The sequence below is a fragment of the Macaca fascicularis genome, chromosome 2 (genome assembly GCF_037993035.2).
Source record: "Macaca fascicularis isolate 582-1 chromosome 2, T2T-MFA8v1.1".
Classification (NCBI taxonomy): Eukaryota; Metazoa; Chordata; class Mammalia; order Primates; family Cercopithecidae; genus Macaca; species Macaca fascicularis.
Genome location: NC_088376.1, coordinates 107,611,475 through 107,623,062, shown reverse-complemented (window position 1 = coordinate 107,623,062; position 11,588 = coordinate 107,611,475). Strand labels below are relative to the sequence as shown.

At 40.8% G+C, this 11,588-nt stretch overlaps 1 protein-coding gene across 2 annotated transcripts; it reads right to left on the bottom strand.

The window, feature by feature from the left end:
- Positions 1-337: 337 nt before the first annotated feature.
- On the bottom strand, positions 338-10,074 carry ZNF501 (zinc finger protein 501). Of its 2 annotated transcripts, none has more exons than XM_005546854.4 (3): positions 9,975-10,074; positions 7,172-7,254; positions 338-4,558 (listed from the first exon to the last, which is right to left on the bottom strand). In XM_005546854.4, the coding sequence occupies exon 3, from the start codon at positions 4,332-4,334 to the stop codon at positions 3,519-3,521; it is 816 nt and encodes a 271-aa protein (XP_005546911.1). In that variant the 5' UTR covers positions 4,335-4,558; positions 7,172-7,254; positions 9,975-10,074; the 3' UTR covers positions 338-3,518. The 2 variants fall into 2 exon arrangements, with proteins under 2 accessions (XP_005546911.1, XP_073888003.1); XM_074031902.1 differs by having other exon boundaries at positions 10,007-10,074.
- Positions 10,075-11,588: the final 1,514 nt, after the last annotated feature.

The following is an 11,588-nucleotide window of genomic DNA, read 5'->3' as shown; positions in this document are numbered from 1 at the left end:
GCACGAGAATCACAAACCGGGAGGTGGAGACTGCAATGAGCCGAGATCGTGCCACCACACTCCAGCCTGGGCAACAGAACGAGACTCAGTCTCAAAAAAAAAAAAAAAAAAAAAAAAAGGTTAAAATCCAAAACACTAATACCACAAAACGCTGGCAAGGATGTGGAGCAACAGGAACTCTACTTCATCACTGATGGGAATGTAAAATGGTACAGTCACTTTGCAGACATTTTGGCAGTTTCTTAAAAAGCTAAACATACTCTTACCATACAATCCAGCAATTTCACTCCTTAGTAATTTACTAAAATGAGCTGAAAACACATGTCCACACACAAACTTCAAGCAAATATTTACAGCAGCTTTATTCATAAATGACAAAGCATGGAAGCAACCAAGATGGTCTTCAGTCGATGAATGGGTAAATATAGCACATCCATAAAATGGAATATTATTCAGCACTAAAAAGAAATGAGCTAATCAGCCATGAAAAGACATGGGAGAAACTTAAATGCATACTACTAAGTGAAAAAAGCCAACCTGAAAAGACTACATACTGAATGGTTGCAACTATATGACATTCCAGAAAAGGCAAAAGTATGGAGACAGTTAAAAAGATCAGTGGTTTGGGAGGCCAAGGTGGGTGGATTACGAGGTCAAGAGATTGAGACCATCCTGGCTAACATGGTGAAACCCCATCTCTACTAAAAATACAAAAAAGTAGCTGGTTGTAGTGGCATGCGCCTGTAGTCCCAGCTACTTGGGAGGCTGAGGCAGGAGAATCACCTGAACCTGGGAGACGGAGGTTGCAGTAAGCCAAGATCGTGCCACTGTACTTCTGCCTGGGTGACAGAGCAAGACTCCGTCTCAAAAAAAAAAAGAATCAGTGGTTGCCAAAGGTTACCATGGAGGGAGGGATGAATAGGAAGAACACAGAATTTTTAGAGAAGTGAAACTCCTTATGAAACTATAATGATGGATGCATATCATTATACATTTGTCAAAATCCATAGAATATACAAAACCAAGAGTGCACCCTAATGTAAACTATGACTTTGGGTGATGATGATGTGTCAAAGTAGGTTGTACCACTCTGGTGGAGGATAGGCAGGCTTTGCATGTCTTGGGGCAGGGCATATATGGGAACTTTCTACTCAATTTCACTGTAAATTCAAAACTGCTCTAAAAAATAGTCTTTAACAGAGAGAAAGATGTTTGCTTATTCATATCTTTGTAAGAAAAACAAAAAATGGGTAATATTGGTTGTCTAGGATAGAATGAGGGGACAAGCGGGTGGCTGAGTGGAAGACTTTTCACTGTTCAACCTTTTATATTTTTAGAATTTTAAGCCATAAGCTTATATTATCAAGTCAAAAAGATGAATTAAATTTTAAAAATAAAATTATACCCTCTGAAAATCCTCAGAAAATAATTTTAAGATGGTAAAAACGTTATATACAAATATATTTCACTGCCAAATTAATATTACTAACAGGAGCTCATACCGTGACAGGCACCATTAGATTCTCTGATTTATAAGAAAAATATATTAATACAAATATCACACAGACAGGGAACAGGTCAAAAAATTATGAACAGACCAATGAAATGTTTGGCAACCATTAAAATAAAGTTTATAGAAAGTCTGTAACATATTGCTAAATTGTTATGTTAAAAAGCAGGCAGCCGGGCGCGGTGGTTCACGCCTGTAACCCCAGCACTTTGGGAGGCAGAGGCGGGTGGATCTCAGGGTCAGGAGATCGAGACCATCCCGGCTAACATGGTGAAACCCCATCTCTACTAAAAATACAAAAAATTAGTTGGGCATGGTGGCGGGTGCCTGTAGTCCCAGCTACTCAGGAGGCTGAGGCCGGAAAATGGCGTGAACCTGGGAGGCGGAGCTTTCAGTGCGCCGAGATTGTGCCATTGTACTCTAGCTTGGGCAAGAGCAAGGCTTCGTCTCAAAAAAAATAAAAAAATAAAAAAATAAAAAAGCAGGCTATAGTACTCTATATAGTACTCTAATATAGTACAAGTCTAATTATTGTTAAAAGGGAAGAAAAAAAAGCTATGCAGAAAAGAAAGGCTAGAATAAATACACTAAGGTGACTATTTGCTGAAAACATGCAATTTTAATTTTTTTCGTTTTTCTAATTTTATCAATGTATTTAAATAAGCACACATTAAGCTGAAAAAAATAAGTCTTTACTTTTTAAAAACGGTTTTCACAGATTTGGCATCTCACACTAACAGGAAGGTTCAGTGGTGGGAAATTACCTGTATGTGACTTTGGTATTGTATAAACCAGAACTACATTTATGGTAAGATATAGATTTGAGATTCAATTCTGACATTACCTGTTTGACTTTAAGCAAATCAAACATCTTCTCTTTTTCCTTGATTCTAGGATGTGAATAGTAACTCCTATCTTCCTTGCAAGGGTGCTTTTAGTATTAGAGGTGCTTGTTTAAAGAGCTTAGCACAGCCTAAAGCTCCACCAAAAGTATCTTTTGATTTCTTTGCTTTTTTATGGCTTTTAATAGCCATTAAGCACTCCATCCCATCAGCATCCCCAAGACACTGTTCTCTTCTTCCTTTGGCAAGTGGCTAATTGTCAGTGGCATTGCCTGCTGGAACTTGAGATCTTAACATCTTCTACCCTCATCTTCCCTTAAGAGACCACATTTGGTGCTGTGCTCCTAGAACTGGAAACAAATATAGTCACATCCTCATCTACATGCTTATATTCTCCTCTATATTCCAGTACTCTCTACTGTCATATGCCTTCTCCTAATCATCTGCTGCCAACCCTAAACACACACAGAAGTCCCACAACATGAGGCTTTATTCTAATGTTAGGGAGGCTTTCTGTTTAATGGAAAAGTGAAACGTAGAGCTTAAAGTCAAATTAGACCTAGTAATAGAAAGTATCAAAATGTAAATGAAGATCTTGAGGGTATCCAGAAATATACCTCACGTCCACTCAAATCCCAATCAGTACATTTTTCTCTGATTAAATCTGAAATTTCTCAAAGACAAACCAGTCTTAGATTGTATTATCCTATTTAAACCTAGACATTAGAGTTTAAATAGACATCTGTAGATTAATCACAAAATCAAAGCCCAATTACAAAATGTTCTTAAGAAATAATACATTGAGAACCAAACAACAATGCTGATTTACTTGTCAGATTTTGATATTGTAAATAAACTTTTAGAATGGCTAATTAATGGCAGTTAACTGTCATGCAGAACTCATTTTATTCTCAGGACAACCCTAGGAAATATCCCCATTTTTCTATTGGGGGGATGGGTAAACTGAGGCTCAGAAGGGATAAGGTTACACCCACTGAGCAGCAGATAAGGCATCAGACTCCAGACTAGGACACATTAGGACACATTTTTTGTTCAAAACACAAAATATTCATACTAGCTACAGATTGAGTCTTACATTCCTAGGAATCTAGGAGAAAAAAAGGTGCTTTCATACAAATCTTTCCATAGTCATTACATTCCAAATTTTACTCTCCAGCATGAAGCCTCTGATGTCGAAGAAGTGCTGAACTGTGCCTAAAGGATTTCCCACATCCAACACACTCATAAGGTTTTTCTCCAGTATGAATTCTGTAATGCTCACTAAGGTGTGCTTGTTTGCGGAAAGTTTTTTCACACTCACTACATTTATAAAGTTTCTCTCCGGTGTGAGTCCTTTCATGTTCAACAAGGGAAGAGTTCTGAGTGAAGGCTTTACCACATTCAATGCATGTGTAGGGTTTCTCTCCTGAATGAATTCTCTGATGCTGCATGAGACATGCACTCTGATTAAAGGCTTTCCCACATTTATTACACTTAAAAGGTTTATCTCCAGAATGACTTCTCTGATGACGAGTAAGGCATACGCTCTGACTGAAGGCTTTGCCACATTCTGTGCATTTATATGGTTTCTCTCCAGTATGAATTCGCTGGTGTTTAATAAGGGATGGGCTCTGACAAAAGGCTTTTCCACATTCATTGCATTTATAGGGTTTCTCTCCAGTATGAATTCTCAGATGCTGAACAAGAATTGCTTTTGTTTGAAAGGCTTTGTCACATTCATTACATTTAAAAGGTTTCTCTCCCGTATGGATTCTCAGATGTTGAGTAAGATTTGACTGTTTACGGAAACAACTTCCACATTCAGTGCACACATAGGGCTTCTCTCCTCTGTGAATCCTCTGGTGCTGGGTAAGAGATGATCTCTGAGTAAAGAACTTTCCACATTCACTACACTTTGAAGGTTTCTTCTGCATGTTAACTCTCCGATGTTTCATTTTGAGTGATATTTGGCTGGAATTCATGCTGCTTGTAACACCAAATTCATACTTACAAAATTTTTTTTTCCTCACAGATGATTATCATTAGAGTAATACTGTTCTAGGAAAGGTTACTGTGTGTGTGTGCTCACACACATCACACATGCATTGCTGTCCTCTCATTCATCCCTGCAGGATTCCCCTTCCTCTTCCTTGTTCAGCCTGTATTCTCAACTTTTCCAAAAGTGAACCCCTGATGATCAGCCTCTCTGAAGAGAGAGATTAAGTTGTGACAGGTATTAGGAATTCTATAAAATTCCGTATCACGATTGATTCTGAAACAATCAAATACTAAAAACTAACCCAGGTAATTTGGGATCATTCAGATTTGCATCCACAGTGATAAATAACTGGAAAATATGAAAGGAATAAGTATACTAGACTTGGACATATAAGTGTTAGGGAAACTTACTGTCCACTTAGTCTCTACTCCTCAAAAAACAGAGGAATAATAATTCTATTTTCTTAGGTTGCCTATAATCATGGCAGACTAGTGATACTCAAAGAGTTGCCCTTCTAAAACTTCAAATGTGATTCAGGCTGTAACTTTCACTAGGCCTATCTCACCAGTCCTTCCTTATTCAGTCACGTTTACAGGTGTCTCACTGGATCTCTTTCTCTCCACAACATTCACCATCTATAGTTCTCTCCTTAAGTCTAACTGGAAACCTACAGGTTTGAAAACTAGAGTCCTGCTTACTGGAAGAAAGTAAGATGTTGCTCTTTTGTTTCAGGAAAATTAGAGAAGTGGTCCTTAAAGAAGAAGGTTTAATTGGACAGTAACTTGACTACAGCATCTTGGTCCAGGTGCCGGCCCTCACCTTTGTAGCCAAAGAAATACTTCAGAATCTGAAGTATACTAATCAGATTTATAAGGGGAATGAGAGAGAAAATAAAGTCACTTTATTTATTTACAATAAAAATAAATAAAACTTTTGTGCTCAATATAGAGCTGGTTAACACATTCTCTGGACTTTAGAAAAACAGTATGTGAACCAAATCATTGTCATTAGAGCACTCTTTGGGAAACAAAGAACTGGAGAAAGAACAAAATATTTAATTGATCATAACTAAACGATCATCAAATTTTGAAACCCTGGTGCCCTAAATAAGCTACACGGAATTAAAGAATGAATATTCAGGTGCTGCACGTCAGAGCAACCTCTTCCCTAGTAGGTGCTGGAGACACACATTCTTTTTCTCTGAGGCCCATTTTTGTCTTAGTTTTCTAATCATGTAAATTACACAACTATATATCCTCACTTTAAAATATTTAGATAATATAGAAGTATATAAGATAGGCCAGGCATGGTGGCTCACACCTATCATCTCAACACTTTGAGAGGCTGAGGCAGGAGGATCACTTGAGGCCAGGAGTTTAAAAGCAGCCTGGGCAACATAGTGAGATACTGTCTCTACAAAAAATAAACAATTAGCTGAGTGTGGTCATGTGCACCTGTAGTCCCAGCTACTCAGTAGGCTGAGGTGGGAAAATTACTTGAGCCCAGGATGTTGAGGCTGGAGTATGCCATGATCACGCCACTGCACTCCAGCCTAGGACACAGAGCAAGACCCCGTCCCTAAAAAAATTTTTGTTAGCAAAATAAACCTATTCCTTGATTATCAAGTTTGGAGTATCTTCTTTCATTCCTTTTTTCTTCATATTTTTCTACACACATATAGCACTTAATTCTCTTTACATAAATGAAACAGTTCTACAGGTTCTGCTCTGCAATTTGCTTTTATTTCCCACTAAAAAATGTGTCTTAGAGATCTCTTCATGTTGGTACATATGGATCTACTGGGGCTAAGAGTCAACTGATACATACTGGTATTATCTGTACAAATTGTTCACGACTACCTGCTTGGGCAATGCCTGTACCATACTGTTTGTTAAATATGTCGACTACCTTACCTAAACCTATCTTTATCTGATGTATTAACTTACAGCATGGATATGCTATATACAAAAACAAACTCCAGTTGGTTTAAGCAACTAGATGTAAAACCAAAACTCTAAGCACATTTTTAATTCCTTTACGCATATTTTTCCAAAATAAAAAGGTTTTTATCTTATCATACAAAGAATGCATACTCATTCTATTAAATGGTCAGCTACTCCAAAGAGGAAATCACTTGAAACCCAACCACAGAAAATAGAGTTAGTATGTTGATGGACTTTCTTCTAGGTATCTCTTGATGCATATAAACACAGATACATACATAAGTGTTCATGTATTATGCATACATATTAAACTAGGCCAAATTCTTCAGGACACAGTCATATTCTCTTCACAGAGTTCCCATAACCTAAGAATACAATTTACCCAGAATTATTTTACTGAGTTTGACAGACACCCAGGCTCCAAGTTGCCTTTTGATAGCCAGTGACAGTATCAGTTGCAGTAACTTAAGCACTTGTTCTAAACACGGCCAGAAACCCATTCCATATTCTCTGAGGAAACACCTAATCACATTTGCGATGGGTCTTCCAATAATTTACTACCCATATTCCTAGATCCAACCACTACATCATTAAGGCATCATACTTAGCAGTTCAGTAAGTAGTTTAAAGATGTGCTACCAGATGACTGTAGAGTCTTCAGTTCAGGTATTCTGATAAGAACTTAGTGCACTCTAACCAATTATTCCATAGCCTTTTTCACAGTGGGCCACTCTCACTGATTTGAGTAATATGGTACCCATTTCTGCGTGGTTCTGCATTTTCAGTCTCCTGGGTCCACACATAGTGGACGTTGGTGGGTCCCATCACTTCTGATGGCAGTCTCACAACCACCACCATCTAGTTAGAATTAACTTACCAAGAGACAGGTTGTTAGGCACACAAGCAATACTGGCTTTTCTCCTGGGGACTCTTCTTGAGGAAAGGCAGGAATTTGAGGCACTGAGGGAGGAAAAAGAGCCACCCATAAATTGCCAGCCGACTTTTCTACATATTCTGGATTCGGGGTAACTCAAGAACATCCCATCTCTAACCAAACGACCATTTTAAGTTTAAATGAAAGAATATCGTTATTATCCTAGAGGAGTATCTCCAATGACAAAAATTAGTGAGTGGGTACACTTCAGAGCGATGTGGCAATGCACAAAGAGGGCAGGTTGTTCTAAGGACTAAGCATCTGGGGGTAAAAATTTCTTTATAGGAGATCAGGTTGGAGCCCAATGGCTCCCCTAAGCCTACTGGAAAAGCCATTTATTCCAAAAGTCAAAGGCTGCAGGGCTACAACAGAGGGCAGGACCAGTAATAGACTCAGTCAAGAGGTGTGGATTCTAGTCTCAGTTCTGCCACAAATTTGTTCAGTGACCTAACGCAGGTCACTCAGTCTCATCCATTTCTTATTTGTTAAATGAAAGTGAAAAGCTAGATAATATTTAAAGCTTCTTCTAATATCAACATTCTATGATGCTTTGATTCTATATAGATGGGAAAAGAGCAAAAACCTAAAATCAAGCCCTTCCAGTCCATCTTTGATTGAGTCTGTTTATTCATTTATTTGAAAAGTACTAAAGGAGCTAGCAGTGAGGTGAGTGGGTCTTGTTAAGAACAGGTTGAATGAAGGGGTGGCCTACCCTTCCACAACTGTGGGTGTTTCTCGTTAGGTGGAACGAGACTTGAGAAAAGAAATGAGACACAGAGACAAAGTATAGAGAAAGAAAAAGTGGGCCCAAGGGACCGGCGCTCAGCATACAGAGGACCCACGCTGGCACCCGTCTCTGAGTTCCCTTAGTATTTATTGATAATTAATCTTTACCATCTTAAAGAAAAGGAAGTGGCAGGATAATAGGATCATTGCAGGGAGAAAGTCAGCAGTAAGACATATGAATAAAGATCTCTGTGACATGAATAAGTTTAAGGAAAAGTGCTGTGCCTTGATATGCATATGCAAACATGTCCATAAACCTTTTTACTGCATAAAGAGCAGCATTGCGCTAGCAAGTCCCGCCTTTTGCCCTAAGGCGGCTTTCTCCTCTCTCAGTAAACTGAACATACAATTGGGTTTTATACCGAGATGTTCCATTGCCCAGAGACAGGCAGGAGACAGATGCTTTTCTCTGTCTCAACTGCCAACAACCGCCAAGAGGCCTTCTTTCCTCTTGTACTAGTCCTCCTCAGCACAGACCCTTCACGGGTGTCAGGCTGGGGACGATCAGGTCTTTCCCTTCCCACGAGGCCATATTTCAGACTATCACAAGGGGAGACAAGTTGGACAATACCTAGCTTTCCTAGACAGAGGTCCCTGCGACCTTTGGCAGTGTGCGTGTCCCTGGGTACTTGAGATTAAGAGAATGGTGATGACTTTTAACCAGCAAGCTGCCTTCACTTGTTTAACAAAGCACACCCTGCACAACCCAAAATTCTTTAAACCTTGAGTTGCCATAGCACATGTCTCTGGCAAGGACAAGGTTGGGGGTAGGGTCACAGATTAACAGCATCTCAAATACAGAACAAAAGGGAGTCTCTTATGTCTACTTCTTTCTATATAGACACAGTAACAGTCTGATCTTTCTTTTCCCCACACTGAATCAACAGCAGGGAAACTTCCTGTCAGTTATCCTCCAATTAGAATTGGGGGAATTTCTCGAAAATAACAAGAGGACTGCCTTTTTGTGAGGAGTATCTGCTGTAAGATGTCAAGGACCCTTCATAAGGGAAAGGTTTCAAGAACCCCTCCTAATGTAAAGAACACTGTATTCAAAGGCAGGAACCTGGTTTCCTGTCTAATACATGCCAATCTACTAGCATCTCTTAACTGACACTGAACAAACTGTTTAATTATTTTCAAACTTCTCTTTTTTTCCCCCATTTGGTCAAATAAGCCAGCAATTATTTTCAAGCTTGCAGTCAACCTTTAATATTTAGCTCAAATGTGAACCTCCACACCTCTTCCATGTGGGAAATTTTTCTTGACTTTTCCAAGGCACTTCTTCGTCTACATTCTCAAAGAATTTTACAAGTTTCCACTGCAGGACTTTCTAGTCTGATTACACTCTGTCTTCCTCCACCAAACTTACAAGTATGGCATGGGCTCTGGGGCTAGGACTTTTGAACAAGTTACTTAACCTTTCTTTGCTCCAGTTTTTTCAATTGTTAAATGGAGACGATAACAATAACCACTCTATAGGGTTGTGGTCATGAATAAGTGGGTTACTACATGGCAACTACCTAGAAGAATGCCAGCTGGTAAGCATTCAATAAAGAGTGCCTGCTGTTAAAATATTGAGTCTGTATGTCTTCATACAGTACCTATTTTGTTGCTATTAGAGAAGAATAAATAATGAAGGGAAGTGGATAATTATTGCATATACTTATTTCAACCCGCACAACTTTGGAAATCGGCAAGGCAAGAAACAGTATTTACTTCTGGAAATCAGAAAACTGAAGTGTCCAGAAGTTCACTAACTTGCTCAAGTATGTACAAATCGAACGCATGTCCCCCGACTCCCAGCCTAGGGCTCTCCAACAGCCTCTCCTCCCTTCATGGCAAGTTTGCGCTAGGCCTCGGGCCTCCGCTCCAAAGGCCCTCCAGGAAGGAAGACGCCCTGCCTCCCGAGGAAGGCGCTGGAATCGACCCGCAGCAGCCCGGCACAGCGGAAACTGCTCACCATGCACTTCCCGCGGCGCTCCCCTCACGAACCTTGCGACAGGTGCCTGGGTCTGCTCTGTGGAAAGGAGTAATTCCCGGACGCGCCCCGCCGGCGTGACGTCAGCAGTCCGCGCCTCGGCCAATAACCACGGCCGTCTCCTCTCTAGGAAGGCGGGAGCGGCTTCCTCTCTGTGGTTCCTCCCCCCGACGCAGCTACGGGTTTCGGGTTTCGGTGCAGTGCGGGATAAGCAACCTGCAGAAACAACCTGCGAGCCCACCTGACGTGCGTCTTCCAGTACAGGGAAACGGAATGGAAGTCAGAAGGGTCGACCACAAGGAGCTCTTACTGTGCATCACTTCATCCTGCAAGTCCGCCACATTTAACTTCCTATGTTACTGTCCTTTGGGGATTATCAAGGCTTTTCACAAAACTGGCTTCCACCTTCTTCACACACATCCTAACCTGGAAGAAAATTGACCTCCTCACAGAAACCCCTGACACCTTACTGACCCAGGATCTTTGTTCAGGTGGCCAAAAAAAAAAAAAAAAAAAAAAAAAAAAAAAAAAAAAAAAAGCTGTACAGGCTAGGCGCGGTGGCTCACGCTTGTAATCCCAGCACTTTGGGAGGCCGAGGCGGGCGAATCACCTGAAGTCAGGAGTTCGAGACCAGCGTGCCCAACATGGAGAAACCCCGTCTCTACTAAAAATACAAAAATCAGCCAGGTGTGATGGTGGGCGCCTGTAATCCCAGCCACTCCGGAGGCTGAGACGCAAGAATCACTTGAACCTGGGAGCGGGAGGTTGCAGTGAGCCGAGATCGAGCCACTGCACTCCAGCCTGGGTGACAGAGTGAGACTGTCTCAGAAAAAAAAAAAAAAAGCACTGCTTTGGGCTCAAATCCCTGATTCTCAGTGTATGAACTTTGCAATTTTACCTCTCTGTGCCTGCTTCCTCACTTATCAGGTATAATAATGGTACCATAGGGTTGTTGTGAGGATTAAATGAGGTTAATACGTGTGAATTACTAACATCTAGTATTTTTTAAATCTTCAGTAAATGTTAGAACTATTATCTGCTTCTCAAATCCCAGCTCCAGTGCTATTGTTCTGCCTTGGCTTCAGTGACCTTTTAGGGCCTCAAGACAGCACACTCATCCCTTTCTACAAAACTTCAGATCTTGCTGGCCTTAACCAGGAAATATTTGCACACATGGGCTCATCTTGACAGGTAAAGTCTAGAGATAAAGGCATGAGTGGAGAGTACCTTATTCACTTCCAAGCATTCCTATTGATCTGCAAGCTCAAGACAACGGGGCTGCGTGCATACTATCATATCCCTAGTGTGCAGCATATAGTAAAGAACACTTGCTGAGTAAATTAATGAGATGCAGCAGAGAAATTATCCGTTCCAGGCCAGGGGTGGTGGCTCATGCCTGTAATCCCAGCACTTTGGGAGGCCATGGAGGATGGATCACGAGGTCAAGAGTTTTGAGACCAGCCTGACCAACATGGCAAAACCCCGTCTCTACTAAAAATACACAAAATAGCCGGGTGTGGTGGTGCGCCCCTGTAATCCCAGCTACTCAGGAGGGTGAGGTAGGAGAATCGCTTGAACCTGGGAGGTGGAGATGCA

Coding starts and splice junctions, on each gene's coding strand:
- ZNF501 (XM_005546854.4), bottom strand. CDS start 4,334: ATGAATTCCAGCCAAATATCACTCAAAATGAAACATCGGAGAGTTAAC.